We start from the raw sequence: 17,886 nt of genomic DNA, 5'->3' as shown, positions 1-17,886 counted from the left end.
CATGTATATGAGTGGGATTGGGTGGTTATAAATAGGAGCTGCCTCGTATGGGCCAATAGGTCTTCTGCAGTTACCTTTATTCTTATGTTCTTATAATGGCTTGGTGCTTTCGCCTGATAATTACCTTACTGATGACTTTGCACTGTTAAACCATGGGCTTGTTCTCCTTTCATCCACTTCCCTCCTGAGAGGTATGACCTGTATGTTGCTTCTTTTCACCTTTGTTCCACCCATAGTAGATTTTAGTCTACTAGGGCCGGGCCGACCGGGGCCGCGGGGACGCTAAGCCCTGGAAGCACCTCAAGGTAACCTCAAGGTAGGTAAGGCATTGGTCTCAGTTTCTTGGTTGATGCAAATTGCAAATTTTATCTTAATCTATGGTGTTCAGTAGTTACTGTTGAATTAATAATATTGTTGTACTGTAATTACACTCTTATAGTACACTGTACAGTGATTGGTGAGATAAATTTCTCAAGGGTACAGGATGATAAATTTTGTATTCACACATTAGGGTGGTTTATAACTGATATTAATTAGATGTGAGGATGGAATACCAGTGTTATTGACTACCTTACATTGGCCCCTGGGAAGGTTAAAAGACCAATTGGGTTACAGAGTTGGAGCCATGTGCACCTTCCTGTTTGGTTACTATGATCCAGTGGTAAAACCTTAGCCTGCCACCTTTTAGAAATTATGGTTTTACTCTCCATGGGTCCAGGTGGATGAAATATGCATGTACATATGTACAGTATTGTAAAAATTATGCATTCAAGCATAGTTTATCAAAATCAAATCAAATCAATTAAATGTTTATTCAGGTAAAAGTACATACATACAAGATGAGTTACAAACATGATGTTGGATTTCTAGATAGAGCTAGTACATACAATGCCTAAAGCCAATAAAACGCACGGTGTTTCTGGCAACCCCAAAGGGTTTATATTTTAATCGGTTTAGGTTTCCAGTAATTTCTCATTTGAGTTTAAATCTCATTCCTCTCTGCACTACTGGTACAGTATTGCAAATCATATTAAACATTTAACTTTTCAGATTGCAATATGCCTCCATTAGAGAAGAAGCAGAAAAAGAAACGTTCTTCATTCTTCGAAAAAATGAATCGCCTTCGGCAGGAATACATGAGGAAGGACTTCATTCTTCGTCTCATTGTTGATCCTAAATATTTTTGGTTATCAGCAGTTGTGTTTTTGTTGGCAGAGATTGTTCTTAACATGATGATTATCCAGAAAGTTAAATGTAAGTATAGTGAGGATGAGTATGGTTGTGTTGCACCATATGCTTACTGTATGTCTCGAATTCATTCTCATGACTTCAAAATTGATAAGATAATTCTGCTTAAAGGGAACAAATATTTTTGTGACGTCTTAAAATGTCATGTGGAAATCTTTCGTTATTCAACATTGTTCACCTGTTAAACAAATTGAAAAATTTGAAAACTTTAATTCATGTTATTTGTTACAGACACAGAAATAGACTGGATTGCATATATGCAGGAGGTAGAGGGAGTGGTGAATGGTACGTGGGACTACACTAAGCTACGTGGAGACACTGGACCTCTTGTTTACCCAGCTGGTAATGTGAACCTCTCATTGGTCTTAGATGTATAGCTTTATATTTGGTGCAGGTGCTTTTCCCATGTACCTGTATACAGTGTGTACAGTATTTGATTATTAGCTTATTTACTATTTCTTATTCTATTATAACCCAATTGGTTTGTTCTTTTAACTGTTTTTGTTATAATGGTTAGACAGCTATGTTTTGTCAAGAGTATATAAGTGACAACTTGAGCAACACTCACCTTGCTCAAAGGTATCTCATATGAGTCAATCATTATTGATTATGTGTTAGAATAAGCTGGATATGACTGATTATTCTTAAAGAAGTTATTGGTATTACAATACTGTACTACTACTTTCATAATATTGACGTTTACTGTATTTGTATAAAATATTTTTTCCTTTGTCCTGTTTTATTTATTGGGATATAGTTCGCACCAAAATAATAGTAGTAATAATTAATAATAATAATAATAATTATAACTCATTTTGTTGGTGACAGGCAGCCTGTGTGTATATATAGGCTTATATCAGGGTTCCCCAAGGTCAAACTACTTACCCTCCCCAGGATGTAACCCCACAACAGTTGACTAACTCCTGGGGTACCTATTTAGTGCTAGGTGAACAGAGATATTAGGTAATAGGAAACGTGCCAATCATTTCTGTCCCGCCTGGGATTCGAACCCAGGATTTCCTATTCTGAGTAAGAATAAATCCAACTGAATACCAAGACCCATATCCCCACAAATGATATTGATTAGTTATTTGGAGAAAAGGTTTTATGAGAGGAATTAAGATTTGGCAGTCTAATGAAAACATTGAGTTTGATGGAAATGAAACCTGATAGAGATTGGAGAGGCAATGATGGAACATGTTTTGTGGAACATGTTCTCTTTATGTTGTGTAAGTGATTAAATGGAATGTGTGAAGTGTTACATATTCATCTTGACATTAATCAGGAGATAGATACAGCATATGAGAGATCATTTTGATGGTAACTAACTACCACCTGTTTTACAGGTTTTGTCTACTTGTTTACTGGACTGTATCATCTCACAAACAAGGGAACCAACATTCGTCTGGCACAGTATATCTTTACTGTGTTTTATATCATTACGTTGATGCTAGTTTTCAGGATCTTTCACAGAAGCAGAAAGGTACGTGCAGTTCTGTACTCCTTATTTTGTAATTAATACAGTGGAAGAGTTTAGTCTTAGATTTGTTATATTGCATCTCTGATACAGTATGTATATTTATTACAAATGTCCTTTATTAATGTTTTCCTTGGCAGCTGCCACCATACATGCTGGTTTTTGTGTGCTGCACCTCGTATCGAGTCCACTCCATCTTTGTGCTGCGCTTGTTTAACGACCCCGTGGCTATAATGTTGCTCTATGGTGCCATGAATCTCTTTATAGATGGCTATTGGACTCTGGGAAGCTTCATTTACAGGTAAGTCAAATTGTAATAGGAATTTGTTGGGATGCCTTATTTCATTTATTTTCTTTGGGGAGCCCCTTCGGCTCCCTGGAGCTATCGGACTGATATATGCAATATTATTCTGGGACATCAGTCAATTGGAGTTCAGCCTATTGGGGACCACAAGCCAGAACCTGCCCCCCCCCCCTCAGAGAGGCACTGGGAGCAATGACCTATGGAAACCCCCATGTGTTTGGGAGCATTCCATGTCTGCCATTGACCGAGGTTAAGCACCCAGAAAGGTAGGCATTACAAAACAGACCTCAGATGGTAAGAAAATTGCAACCGAAGACCGAACAAAGAGGCAGAACTCCCCCCAACCCAATGAAACAAGCAAACATCATACACTGCCACCACATTGCTTGTCTGCACAGCCCTCCTTTCCCCCGGACCCTCCTCACAGCCCTCCCCACACTGGCAACTCACACCTCCAGTTCGTAGGCTGTTGCGCTCTGGGGCGGTAGTCGAATTTGGCCTCAATTTCTTGGCAGTATTTGGGCCTTGGTGATGTTTCCTGCTGTTTGTGGTGTGGTGGCCAGGTAAAATTAAGTGTACTAGGGCTGCATGTGCTTAGGGCTGCCTTCCCTAAGTGCCCTGTAAGTACTACCCTTGGGTTTTAGGGTTACCTTCTATAGGGCTTCTGGGACTCCACTTCCGTAGGGGTTCTTGCTGCTTGGCATTTACCCTGCCCTTGGGGCTAGCTGGGGTTTTCCTTTGTTTGTTGGGGGTTGGGCTAGCTGGGGCTGGCCTTTGTCTGGCCTTGGGTAGGAAGTGGTATTGTTGCTGGTTGGAGCGCAAGGTGCTGCACTATTCGCCTAATTACGCAATGGCCGTGTTCCTGTTCCTTCTGATGATGTTGCACTATTGCGGGGGTTTTCTTTTATGTTTGTTTTTCTTGCCAGGAGGGGGTCTGCCTTGTTTAGCTATTAGTCCACTTAGGGTATATTGGTGGTCCTCCTCTAGTCTTCTGTGCTTGTACATGTCACAGGGGCTCATTTTTAACTCATCCCCTTTGTTGCTTTTGGGTTAACTGGCTTAGCAGTACCTTGCCTGGGCTTCCCTTAGCAGACAACCTATGGGCCCCTGGAAAACCCCATCGGGGCTCGGTTGACCGATGGATGTGTCTTCTCAGTTCCACCTCACCTTGTGCAAGTTTGAAGATTGCCCTGTGCCCTTGTCTCAGGGGTGACAATTTACACAGGGTTATTCAGTCTAGCCAGCCTGCAGTCTATCCTCGTACCCATGGTGTTCGTAAGTTTGCTGCTTTGGCTGCCGTGTTCGGCAACATGTCTTGGGTTAACATTCAGGAATGGGGGTTTTGGAGGTCAAACAGGGTCGTGGCCGCCCGTTATCGGGTTAATATTCCTGGTCCCGGTCGTTCGTGTGTGGCTTTGGGTCGCAGGTTGCAGCCAGTTGTCTCAATTTCAAGTTGATGAGCGCATTGTGGCCGCCTTCCGGGTAAGTCGCTTTTTTTCTTCATAAGTCTTTGGTTAGGTAGCTCCAGGGAGCCAAAGGAGCTTCCCACAGAAAACCAGAAAAGCCATTTTCTATGTGAGCCCCAGAGGCTCCCTGGCACCCTCCCTCCCTCCGGTCGGCGGTTTCCGTTTTTTGATGCTCGGCCTCAGAACTGGAGGTGTGAGTAGCCAGCACATGGGGGTCCGGGGCTCCCCTCTCCTCCTCCCGGGAAGGGGAGGACTGCATGGACAAGCGGCGCAATGGCGATGTATGACATTTGCTTGTTTCATTGGGTTGGGGAAATCTGCCTTTCTGTTCAGTCTTCAGTTGCAATTTTTTTACCAAGTGGGGTCTGTTTTGTTATGCCTACATTTGTGGTTGCCTAACCCCGGTTGATGGCAGACATGGAATGCTCCCAAACACATGGGGGTTTCTATAGGCCATTGCTCCCTGTGCCTTTCTGAGGGAGCCAGGTTCTGGTTCGTGGTCCCCAGTAGGCTGAACTCCAGTTGACTGATGCCCCAGACTAATATAGCCTATATCAGTCCGTTAGCTCCAGGGAGCCTCCGGGGCTCGCCCAGAAAATGCCGTTTCATTACATTCAACTCTGGCTTTTTAACGTGATTGATTGATTAGTAATAACATTTGCTGAAAGAAAAGAGCATTTGTTTTGCATAGCATGAGTTATGTGTCAATTGTTGCTTTATTATGTTGAAATTAAACTAATTGATAAACATGACCTGATAATCTCAGGCACTAACCGGTCCGTGTGGAATGTTGTGTGTGTGTGTGTATGCCTCCTTGGAGCATAGATGTTCTTGTCATTGTTATACTGTATCACAAAATGTCACTTACTGTATTACTTTCATCAAATGTTCATTTTACATATTTAGCCTATTTAATACCGCTGTGTTTTCTTGCTACTCGTATGTTGCCCATGTGATTATTCTTATTTTTACTTTAATTCTTTTGGACTTTTAATGTTCACCTGTTTCTTTGCTCCCTGTATCCTATAGCATAGTTATAATCACAGAAAACAGAATGTCATAATGTGAGTGAGAACGTCCCTGTGGCTCAGATTATAAAGAGAAGCATCCAGTCTCTGTGGCGCAGTGGTAAAATACGCGCCCCGCGCTTCACAAGCAATTTGTCCTGGGTTGATAGCCTGGCTGGGGAGGATTGACTGGGTGCCAATCCTTAACTGTAGCCCCTGTTCACCCAGCAGTGAATAGGTACATGGTTGTTAAATGATTTGGCGGGTTGTATTCCGGGTAAAATTAAGATTAAGGACCTACCCGAAATGTTATATGTGCTAGAGGCTTTACAAGAATGTAAGAACTCTTGTATATATAAATAAAAAATAAAAAATATATATATATATACCTGTATAATATATTTGTTCCATATAGGCTTTTAGATTTCATCTTTCACTGCACCTGCTCTTGAAATACTTATGGCCCCTTTTAACACCTTTAGCTTTTATGCCTGAAAGCAAATGTTACTTACCAGTATTTGTAGGTTTTTATCTTTAATGCTCAAACTTTAACCCATTCTCTTAGTCTGGTTTACCATGTGTTTACACAAATATCTGTTAAGCCTTAGCTAAAGAAGAGTTATACTGTACTGTATTTTGTACTTTTTCAGCCTAATTGCATTTGAATTAAATGACGTGAAATAAGCTTCATTCGCTTCCAAGCTTTACTGTAAAAATACCTTAATTAACCCAGCCTCTAAACTGAGTGCTTTGAATATCAAGCCTGCACAAGTGTGTTTTGTTTTTGTTTATTGTTTGGAAAGGTCATTACCTGTCATACATATGTATTACATGCTGTACATGTATACTATATACAAATTAGAGGATGGGATGCAAAAATATGTATGTATGTATAGAAAGCTCAGATTATAGAGAGAAGTATCTGCACAGGTTTAGAATAGAAAACACTGCATGCCCAAAACGCTGTGCGTATTAGTGGCTTTAGGCATAGTATATACTTGCTTTATCTAAATATCCAACATTCTACTTGTATCTCATTTTGTATGTATTTTCCCTAAATAAACATTATTATTACAGTATTATAAAATTCAGTGTGCACGAGCTGGATCAGTTGATGTATGTGCCTTCACTATACTATATATCCATGTCCAGTCTGCCTTCACCTATATTTTATTTTATTCTTACTAATATTCTCTTTTAAATTATTTTGCTTGCATAAAAGGTTAAATTTATATTAAAGGATCAATTTGCATGAAAGGTTCGATTAACGAATACATGAAAAGTTTAATTTCCTTTTCAGTTTGGCCGTATCTATCAAGATGAACATCTTACTATTTGCTCCAGCTTTGCTGATGGCTTACCTTCACTGTCTTGGCTTGATGGGAACAATCAAGCAGCTCTCTCTATGTGCTGTAACTCAAGTAAGCTCTGATGGAAAATGTAAACTTTTGGTCGAACTTTGAGGTGGTACAAAATTCAGCACTCAATTTAAAAGTTAAATTATATAAGTTATGTTACCTCATTGTTCACGGTTACCTTGAGGTGCTTCCGGGGCTTAGCGTCCCCGCGGCCCGGTCGTCGACCAGGCCTACTGGTTGCCCTGGTTACGGTACACTACTATAATGTTTAATATCTGGACATTCAAGATAACAGAAAATGTGTAGTAGAGTGTATGTACAGTTTTCTATTTACATGGTATAGAATAACTGATAATGTAAATTATCTCATCTCCTAAATATATGCAACTCGGCTTCTGGCGGGTTCCCAAGCAACTATCGTGAACCAGGTTGTTGTTGCTTTCTGCAGCCTTCAAGCAGTAGTATTTATTATTAAATTTAAATAAACATTATAGGATAAAAATGTACCAGTCTCCGTGGTGTAGTTGTAAGACACTTGCCTGGCATTCCGCGAGCGCTTTGTCATGGGTTCGTATCCTGGCCGGGGAGGATTTACTGGGCTCAAATCCTTAACTGTAGCCTCTGTTTAACTCAACAGTAAAATGTGTACTTGGTTGTAATAACGATTCTTTGTGGCGGGGGTTGTATTCCAGGGACCTGCCCGAAACGCTACGCGTACTAGTGGCTGTACAAGAATGTAACAACTCTTGTATATATCTTAAAAAAAAAAAAAAAAAAAAAAAAAAAAAAAACTCAAACTTGTGTGTTTGTGAAATTTATGTAAGGAATTTACCCCAAGTCTTTCACATTCTCCTGAGTGTTTTATCAAGGTCTGAGTGTGTGATTAGGATGAGACTTACATCTCGATGTCTAATCTAATCTTTGATGAGACACCCCCTCCCCGCTCAGCTCGTTGTCGCCGTCTGGGGGCTTAGTGGGCGGCTGCCGGAGTGTGATGCTCCTTGGGACAGTCCTCTGTCCTTTTCTAGCCTTGTGCTCCTGCTGCCGTCCTCTCCAATTCTGCTGGGCATCTTTTCCTTTTCCTTCTGTTTCGTTTTTCTCCCCCCTCTTCTCCTATCTGCTTGCCGTTTCCTGCCGACCTTTTGCTCGTTCTGGTTCTTCCCTTGGACTTCTTCTACTTTGACGCCCGGGTGCTTGAGGAGGCATACTCTTGCACCCGTAGAACTGCAGTACCCGACGTCGAGAGCGAGGGGAACCTTTTATTGTCAATCCCCACTTCGTCACTGAACCCGATCTCGACGGACTGTCGGTTTCTTAAGGTGGCGTTTGTGGGGCGTATACTCACGACGCACCCCTAGGAGGCCCCGACAAGATCGGCGATAGCTTCTTGTTGGGTGTCCTGCCTCTAATTGTGGCTCCATGGTGGGTGTGGGGGCACATTCGTGAGTGAATTCGTAATTTCGTCAAGATGATAACCCCTGTTTCGGCTGCTTCTGGCTTACCTTTTCAGGCTCGTGGGGTGGGCGACCAAGCCCCCGAGTCGGTCCGTATTGGAAGACCGGGCTCTGTAGCCTCCGCTGCATTGGGCCCCGACCTTGCTCCTCCTTTGGCCTCTCTGACTCCTTCCCCTGGCTCCCCTCCCTCCTCTGTGGTTGGGTCGAGCCCCAAGCCCCCAGTGGTGACTACCTCGTCCCCTGGCGCGGCTCCTTCTCTAGTTGTTACTACTGCGCCTTTTAACCCCTCTCTCTCTGGGGGTTCTCACCGCCGTTCTCGTCACGGCCGCCCTCGCTCGATTCCTTCCAGTTCTGCTACCTATCAAGCCTTGTTTGGTCCCGCTTCGTGGGCCAAATATTTTGATCTCCTCCCTCTTGATTCTGCGCCTCCTGACGATTTCTCCCTTCATCGACATCTCATTGATTCCGTGGATGCCTCCATTACTTTTAACCCCACTCGTCTCGGTACGCGTGTCGTTGCTGCTCCTTCTCAGGATGCTGCTTCCCGCTTGGCTGCCTTATCCTGCCTTGGCGAGACCCCCGTTCGGGTCTCGAAGAACGTCCAGTTGAATGCCAGTGTTGGCACTATTTTGCTCCCGCCCCATGTTGCGACCGGTGTTCGGGACCTACGCGACTGCCACGACGATATTCGACATATCCTCGCTGCCCAGGGCCATTCTATTCTCCAGGTGGACACGTTTACTCGTCCCCCTCGTGGTAGTCGCCGTCAACCCCTCCGGGTTGTGAAGATTACCTTTGATGGTAGGACCCTTCCACCCTCTGTCATTCTTGCTGGTGCCAGGTGCTCTGTCCAGGAGTACATTCCTTCTCCTCGGCTCTGCAACAAGTGCTGGAGGTTTGGGCATGGTGCCCTCCGCTGCTCCGGGACTGTCTCTCTCTGTCCTTTGTGTGGTGGCGAAGGTCACTCTAAGTCGGAGTGCGCTTCTCCCCAGGCTCGTTGCCTCAACTGCGGTGAGGCCCATCCTACCTTCTCCCGTGCGTGTGTCCATTACAAGCTTGAGGCAGCCGTCCTCAACTTGAAGCACCGGGAGCGTTTATCTTTTCCTGAGGCGAGGCGCCAGGTTCGCCGGCTCCCGCCTTATGCTAATATCTCTTATGCTCGTGTGTTGCGCTCTTCCTCTCCTCGTCCTTCCCGCCTTCCTCAGACTCACAACCGTTTCCAGGCCTTGGACCCTGATGCGCCCACTGCCCCCTCCTCTGTCCCTTTGGGTTCTCTCCCGAAGGATCCTCCTCCTGGTCCTCTGTCTGGGGTTCCCCTTCCTACTACCCGGTCTGTCGTGTCTTCTGTGTCTCCTTCCTCGTCCCCCTCCGATCCTCCTTCCCATCCTCTTCCTCCATCTATCGGCTCTCCCCGCCGCCTGTCGGTGCGGGCGGATGTCCATCGCTCTCCTAACGGCCGTCGTGTGTGCTCTCGTTCGGCTTCTCCTGTTGAGACACTGGAGTCCGTTGCCCGGTACGTAGTTGCTGGGACACCGGTCTCTTTAAGTCAGAAGCGTAAGCCTGGCTCCTCTCCTTCCTCTTCCCCGGCGGGTAAGAAGGCTTCGCTTTCTTCCTCAGCTCCTCCTTCTGGCTCTGTTGCTCCTTCCACTCCCGTTTCAGTGCTTGCGCCCCCTGTTCCTGCTATGGAGGTTTCTTTGGCCCCTGCTTCCCTTTCGGTTGCTGCTCTTGCTGGGGTGCGCTCCTCTCTTTCTACTCCCCCTCTTCCTGCTGCTGTCCTTGACTGCTCCTCTCCGTTGTCTCCTCCTCCTCCTCCTCCTCCTCCTCCTCCTCCTCCGGACCCTGCCCGCCCACCTCTGATCTGTTCTCCCGTTTCCTTCCCTCCGTCTTTGCTCAGTTTACCCATGCCCCCTAACCCTGACTTTGCTGACCCTGATCCCGACCCTGATATTCTTTAACGTGCTCTGTTGGTCTTTCGCCTTTGTTTCTTCCTTGTTCTCTGTTTTTGTCCTTTCTCTTCTCGTCGTTGTCCATTCTTCAATGGAACGTTCGAGGTTATTACGCCAATTTCCTCGAACTCCAACTTCTGGTTTCGCGGTTTTCGCCCCTTTGTGTCTGTCTCCAGGAGCCGATGCTTGGTGCTCGTCCTGGTCGTTTTCGTGGCTATTCCTTTCTCTCCCCCCCCCCCAGCCATTGCTGGGGCTTCTAATTCTTCTGCTCTCTTGATTCGGGCTGATGTTCCCTTTGTTCCTTTACTTTTTCCTTCGCCTCTCCATTGTTCTGCTGCTCGTATCTTTGTGGGGAAATGGTACACAGTTTGTTCCATTTATCTCCCCCCGAGTGTCCCGCTCTCTCTTCCTGATTTGAAACACCTCCTAGACTCCTTGCCGGAGCCTGTGCTCCTGCTGGGTGACTTCAATTGTCGTCATTCTCTTTGGGGTGACGTTCTGACGAATACCCGGGGTCGCCTCCTTGAGCCGTTTCTCCTCTCTTCTTCCCTGTCTCTTCTGAATTCTGGTGAGCCCACTCATTTGGACTCTCGAACTCGCACCCTTTCTTGTCTTGATCTTTCTCTCTGCTCTTCTTCTCTTTACTTAGATTTCACATGGCAGGTTCTTGATGACCTCCATGGAAGTGATCATTTCCCCATCCTTGTTTCCTTTTTCTCTTTTCGCCCTTCCCTCTCTTTCCCTAGGTGGCAGTTTGCTAAGGCGGACTGGACCCTGTTTTCCCTCAGTGCTACTCTCTCTGACCTCTCCCTTCTGCCCCTCTCTCGCGCTCTCCTCCTTTTTCATGACACTGTCTTCGACGCTGCCCTCCGCTCTATTCCTCGCTCTTCCTCTCGGGGTCCACGGAAGTGCGTTCCCTGGTGGAATGCGGACTGTGCTCGGGCTGTCCGCTGTAAGCGTGCAGCCTGGAAGAAGCACCGCCGTAGGCAGACGACCGATTCTTTTCTTTTCTTTCGGAAAGCGAGTGCGGTGGCCCGTAGGGCCATCCGTACGGCTAAACGTGAATGTTGGGCATCTTATGTCTCGACAATTACGTCCGAAACCCCTCTGGCCCAGATCTGGAAGCGTATCCGCAAGATAGCGGGCAAGTTCGTTCCCGATGTTTCACCGGTCCTTCACCTCCATGATACTCTTGTGGCGGACCCGTTGCAGGTCGCTTCCGAACTGGGTTCCCACTTTTCTTCTGTTAGCTCTGGTCTTCATCTTCCCCAATCTTTCCTTCTTCGTAAACCTGTCCTTGAGTCTCGTCCTTTAGATTTCTGCACTCATCTTCAGCTTCCCTATAATGATCCCTTCTCTCTCTCTGAACTTCGTTCTGCCCTGGCCCTCTGCGGTTCTACGGCGGCGGGCTCCGATGGTATTCATTATGAGATGCTTCGCCATCTCCCTCCGAGCACGTCTCAGTATTTACTGAGTCTGTATAATCGGATCTGGGAGTCGTCGTCAGTCCCTGAGGACTGGCTCGATGCCGTTGTCCTCCCTGTTCGCAAACCAGGGTCTCTGGGTACTTCCCCTAAGGACTTTCGCCCTATTGCTCTCACAAGTTGTGTCTGCAAACTCTTTGAACGTATGGTTAACGTTCGTCTGATGTGGTTCCTGGAACACCATCACCTCCTCTCCCCTTCTCAATTTGGTTTCCGCAAGTGCCGCAGCACGACAGATGTCCTGGTGAACTTGGAGGTCTATATACGTACTGCTTTTGCTGCGAAGACCTCCGTTGTTGCCGTCCTTTTTGACCTAGAAAAGGCTTACGACACCACTTGGCGTTATCATATCCTATTTCAACTTCATTCTTTTGGCCTTCGTGGTCATCTCCCTCTCTTTCTCCGCAGCTTCCTCTCTCGTCGTTCCTTTCGGGTGCGCCTTGGTACCGCTCTCTCTCCCCCTTTTCAGCAATACGAAGGTGTGCCCCAGGGTAGTGTTCTGAGCACTACTCTTTTTCTGGTTGCCCTCAATGGTCTTCTTTCCTCTCTTCCTTCTGGTGTCTTCTCCGCTCTCTATGTCGATGATCTTACCCTTTGTTGTCAGGGTGATGATTCGCCTCTCCTTCAACGCCGGCTTCAACTTGTGATTGATGCCGTGTCGTCTTGGGCCACAGGTCATGGCTTCAAGTTCTCTACTTCTAAGACTTGTGCCATGACTTTTACGCGGAAACGGGTTGTTCTTCGTCCCTCTTTGTCACTTTATGGTCATCCCCTTGAATACAAAGATTCCGCGAAGCTTTTGGGGTTATTCCTTGACACTCGTTTGTCTTGGTCTCCCCATATCTCTTACCTCCGTGTTGAGTGCTCTAAGTCCCTTACCCTCCTTCGGGTCTTGTCCCATACTTCTTGGGGGGCAGATAGGCGCACTCTCCTTGCTTTACATTCCTCTCTCGTCCTGTCTAAGCTCGATTATGGTTGCCCTGCTTACTCGTCTGCTTCTCCTTCTACTCTTCGCCGTCTTGATGCTTTGCACCATACTGGGTTGCGCCTCAGTTCTGGTGCCTTTCGTTCGACTCCCGTCCTTAGCTTGTATGTTGACACTGGCTTCCTGTCTCTCCAGGACCGCCGTGATCGCTACTGTCTTCGCTATCTTGCGCGGTCCTTGCAACATCCTTCCTCTCGTCTCTGTCGTGCTTTAACTTTTACCCCTCCTGCGGTTCCTGTTCCTCTTCACCACCTCCCTCTTTCTGTCCGGTTATCTCGCCTGCAGGATTCTCTTTCCGTTCGTATTTCTGATGTTTCTCCTCGTGTTGTTCCTTCTTTGCCCCCGTGGAGGGTCCCTCTTCCGCGGTTTTGTACATCCTTGACTCGTATCACTAAAGCTTTTACCCCTCCTACAGTTCTAAAACGCCTTTTCCTCGAGCACTTTTCTTCTCACTCCCGCTCCGTTTCTGTCTTCACCGATGGGTCTAAGTCAGCGGACGGTGTTGGCTACTCTGTTGTTTTTCCTGATCGCACTTATATGTGTCGCTTGCCTCCGGAGACTAGCATCTTTACAGCGGAACTTTATGCTATTCTCTATGCTCTTCGTCTCCTGCTTTCTCGTTGTCAGTCTTCCTTTGTGGTTGTTGTTGACTCTCGTAGTGCCCTCATGGCTCTCGGGTGCTTTAATCCAGTTCATCCGGTAGTTGTCGAGATCCAGCATTGGCTGTTTCTCGTTCACAGTAAATTTAAGTCGGTTGAGTTTTGTTGGGTTCCCAGCCATATTGGCGTGTCTTTAAATGAGCGTGCGGATGCTGCCGCTAAGGAAGCTGTCCGCTCTTGTCCCATCTCTCGTAAAGGCATTCCGTATTCCGACTTTTACCCGGTTATCCATTCCTCAGTCCTTACCCGTTGGCAGGCTTCTTGGTTGTCTGTTACTGGTAACAAGCTACGTACTCTTAAATGTTGTGTTTCCTCGTGGCCGTCCTCCTTCCACCGTAACCGGCGGTGGGAAACAGCTCTAGCGAGGTTGCGTATTGGCCATACTCGCTTAACCCATGGTCACTTGATGGAGCGCCGCCCTGCTCCTTATTGTCCTAGTTGCATTGTCCCTCTTACGGTCGTGCATGTCCTTCTTGAATGTCCTGACTTCCAGGACGAGCGTGTGTCTTGCTTTCCGACCGCCCCTCGCGGTCACCTGTCCCTCGATAGAATTCTTGGTGACTCGGATACTTTTGATATCGTTCGCCTTATGCGTTTTTGTTCTCGTATTGGCATCCTTGGTGATATTTAGCGCCCTCTGATTATTTTGCGTATTTGATGGTGCTACATAGCCTTCCCGGTTTGGTGCCTTCTTTTGATAATTACTTACTTACTTACTTGATGAGACATTGAGATATATGTCTCGTCCTAATCATACACTCAGACCTTGACAAAGCATTCAGGAGAGTGTGAAAGACTTTGGGTAAATTCCTTACATAAATTTCACAAATACACAAGTGTGAGTTTTTATCCTATGTTATTATGTCTGTGAGAAGATATTGCCATTACTAAATAAATATTATATTACTATAACTTGTAATTCAATCTGTTAGCCATATTAAAATAAAACATTGATTGGTTATAATGTAATGTTGTTACAATATTTATTTATTTGTATTCATATCTACCAATTTTCCTCCGCAGCTGGTATTGGGTGCACCGTTCCTTCTTGAAAACCCAATTGGTTACATTAAAATGTCTTTTGACATTGGACGTGTGTTTCTCTATGAATGGACTGTCAATTGGAGGTTCTTACCTGAGGAAACATTTGTAAATCCTTGGTTCCATGCACTCCTCTTAGTGATACATGTGGCCCTGCTCATCATCTTTGCCATCACTCACTGGAACAGGTTGGAGAAATTTGTCAACACTAAATAAAATGTCTGTAAAATTAGTATAACCTCAGTTGGTTACATTCCAAGCCTCTAGTTATAGGGGCACTAGAAGAGTGAGAGAACTGTACTGCTTCATCACCTTTTGTGAGAATTTATAATTCTCTTTATGCATCTGACTAAATAAATTTAAAGTAAAGAGGTATCTCTCATTGATGGAAATTTGTAAATTTATATTACAACTGTAGTTTAAAGAAGTTAGGTGATAATTTTGTATTGTGGCATATGGTAACCAAGATCTCCTTCTGTGATTCAGTATTATTGATCTTTTAGGTACTTGGCAAGCTATGCTAATATTCAAAGTATTGGCATTCAGGCAGACATGGGATGCCAACTTTTTATTCTGCCAATGTTTGTAAGCAACTTAATAGGGATGGCAGCAAGTCGATCTCTTCACTACCAGTTTTATGTCTGGTACTTCCACTCCCTTCCATATCTGCTCTGGTCTACACGCTTCACCATCATGTTTAGGTGAGTTTTATTAGTTCTCTCTTGTTTAACCTTCTGTAAAAGTGATTGCAGTTTTTGGTTGTGATCTGTGTGAAGGTACTTAGGAAAAGTTCCATATACCACGATGTTTGATCAAGCCCTTTGAATATCTAAATCTCTGTGTTGACTTAGTGAGTGCTGTCATCTGTCGGCAATAAAACCAAAGGTCAGTCTATGGGGTAGCTGCAAAACCACCCAGAAAGCCTTCTTAAAACCTAATATTCATAACTTGTACCTATTGTACCTTGTACAATAACTTGTACTTATTATACATACTGAACTCTTTATATTTCCTATATTCATTAACAGCACTTTGTACTCATTGCATACTCTATTCATAACTGGAGATATGCTGGCTCTCAGAGCCAGCATATCTTTCTTGAGCATCTTCAGTCTATCAATAAATTGATTGTTAAGTTATGATGTCAATAAATGAAGTGTTTACTATTTGTAGTCAGGAATTTCAGTATTTAAAAATAAAAACTTGGCTCTGCTTCTATGTATTAAGTAGAAACAAATGACAAGAACTTGAGAATTGAGGTAAATGAGAGAAAAGGATGTCCCCCCAAAAGACAAAGAAAATATTCTGAACTTAAATGCTTTGATTATTATTAAGAGGGATGTAGTTGGTGGCAGAATACAGGTGAGTGTATACTTAAAGTATCTGTTGCAGTCTTTGATTATGTATGCTTTTAAGCTTATTATTAATTATATTTTGTTGCAGAATTTTGGTGCTTGGGGTTATTGAGCTGTGTTGGAACACCTACCCGTCCACGTGGTGGAGTTCGGCCCTGCTGCACTGCTGTCACCTCATTATCCTGGGTGGAATCTTCCACAATCGACCCACAGACAAACGAACTGAGAGAATTAAAAGAGCTTTAGAGAAGACGAATTAGAAACGTTTTTTGTACAAGACCCGTTAAAAATACTGCAGATAATTTTGTTATTTAATCCTATAAGTAGAGTTCTGTAATATGTGGAACTTTTACATTGCAGTAATACAAGGTACTCTTGTGTTGAATTATACCATTATATGTTTTTTATTGCAACTGTTTGCAATAAACAAGTTTCACAGTATAAGGAAGAAAATATTTTGAAGTCAGTTTAACAATCACTAAACGTGTTAGGCCTGGATCTCAGTTAAGACACATCCCTGCACATTGCGATCTCAGCGGCGTGAGAGCTGCTCACAGTAAATCTTATTATGTAGTATCAATGTTAGACAAAGAAAACAGTGAATGTGAGACATATAACTGAAGATGAGAAAATGAGAGGAAAAAGACATAGTAAATGGCTTATATAAAAAAAGGATGAACATGCAAGACCATCTGAAGATCTGAAAAGGGATGAACTTATATTTTATAAGATTACAACAGTCATCATGGTAAAAAGTGAAGGATGGTATGTTTTATTCAGGGTGTGTTGTAGATAATTGTTGTGTAGCTGTAAATGTGGTGGAAGTAAAGGGGCAGAAAGTCTGCACACACCTCTCCTAGCTCTTTGTTTTCCAAATTGTTTAGTGACCATTATAGATTTCTTAATGGTGAATTATGGATTTTAGGGCTAGGATTAAGGTTAATGAGAGTTTGACTCTCTTATCAGACAATTATGGTCTTGTCTGATAATTTTGTAGGAATTTTAATACAAAATTTTATTTTAATTATCAGACCTTAGAAATTAAGCAAACATCAGTGAAACAAACTACCTTATAGGCAGTCAAAATTAGATTTACTTGTCATAAATATTCAGAAAATAATTGTGGATCCCTGTATGACCAAGGGCACTACTGCATACTCTTTCAAGAGGTGTACTGAGCTCTCATTGTTCCCTAGCCATCAATATTCCTAGCTGCTGGTGCCCCCTTAGCAACTGTATTGAAGCCACAACTATTGATAGCTATCAATTATTGGCAGTCAGTGATCCAAGCTGTTGGTTTCCCCCAGATTTTGGTAGCCAAAGCTATTAGTTGTCCCAGCCATTGGTGTCCCAAGCCTTTGGTAGCCAAAGCCATTAGTTCTCCCAGCCATTGGTGCCCCAAGCCTTCAGTTCATGAAGCAATTGGTGCCACAAGCTGTCAGTTCCCCTTCACCTGGCAGTACCCCCTAGCATTGATGCCCCCAGCTGGTAGTGCTCCCAGCCATTGGTGTCCCAAGCCATCAGTTCCCAAAGCAATTAATGCCCCAAACTGTCAGCCCCCTGCAGCTGGCTGTGCCCCCAGCCATTAGTGCCTTCAGCCATTAGTGCCCCAAGCCGTCAGTGCCCCCACTCACTGGAGCCTCCACCAGTCAGTGTTCAGATACTCCACCCGCCCCATGCCCATAGTCAAATTTGTTCTGCATATGTATGATTCACTTTATTTGGTGATACAGTAGAGTACTGGTTTGTTTTTTACTTGTAAGGTTTTAACAGAGAATCCTTTTTCCTGTCTTGATCACGAATGAGAAGTAGTTCGACTGCATTTTGGAATATTAACACTGTAACCACTTTGAGTTAAAATGGAAGTTGCTGTATATTTGTCTTATTCTGTCTCCATTAAATAATAATGATATACAGACTTGGGTTTTGACATTAATGTTGCGGAATAAGATCTTTTTCTTTTAAATTTATTGATACTGTATTTGATTTGTTTAATTTTACAGGTATTTGTTATTTGATTTATAGAATAAAATGAGTAAAAGCAATATAAAGTGTGAGAGTTCTTGGAGGTGTGGCACTGTAATGGAATGTACAGTAATGTA

At 44.3% G+C, this 17,886-nt stretch overlaps 1 protein-coding gene across 4 annotated transcripts in view; it reads left to right on the top strand.

Moving 5' to 3' along the window:
• The window catches only part of Alg3 (Alg3, alpha-1,3- mannosyltransferase), a 140,719-nt gene extending 123,061 nt beyond the window's left edge, over positions 1–17,658 (top strand). For all 4 annotated transcript variants that reach the window (XM_069319149.1, XM_069319147.1, XM_069319146.1 and 1 more), the window contains exons 2-9: positions 1,051–1,254; positions 1,480–1,590; positions 2,595–2,731; positions 2,866–3,026; positions 6,803–6,923; positions 14,412–14,617; positions 14,933–15,130; positions 15,873–17,658. In XM_069319149.1, coding sequence (XP_069175250.1) covers positions 1,059–1,254; positions 1,480–1,590; positions 2,595–2,731; positions 2,866–3,026; positions 6,803–6,923; positions 14,412–14,617; positions 14,933–15,130; positions 15,873–16,044 — 1,302 coding nt within the window. In that variant the 5' untranslated portion in view covers positions 1,051–1,058 and the 3' untranslated portion in view covers positions 16,045–17,658. The remainder of the gene's footprint in view (positions 1–1,050; positions 1,255–1,479; positions 1,591–2,594; positions 2,732–2,865; positions 3,027–6,802; positions 6,924–14,411; positions 14,618–14,932; positions 15,131–15,872) is intronic.
• Positions 17,659–17,886: the final 228 nt, after the last annotated feature.

Source organism: Procambarus clarkii, chromosome 92 (assembly GCF_040958095.1).
Source record: "Procambarus clarkii isolate CNS0578487 chromosome 92, FALCON_Pclarkii_2.0, whole genome shotgun sequence".
NCBI lineage: Eukaryota > Metazoa > Arthropoda > Malacostraca > Decapoda > Cambaridae > Procambarus > Procambarus clarkii.
The sequence above is the reverse complement of the archived record's forward strand: the minus strand, read 5'-3'. Positions and strand labels throughout refer to the sequence as shown.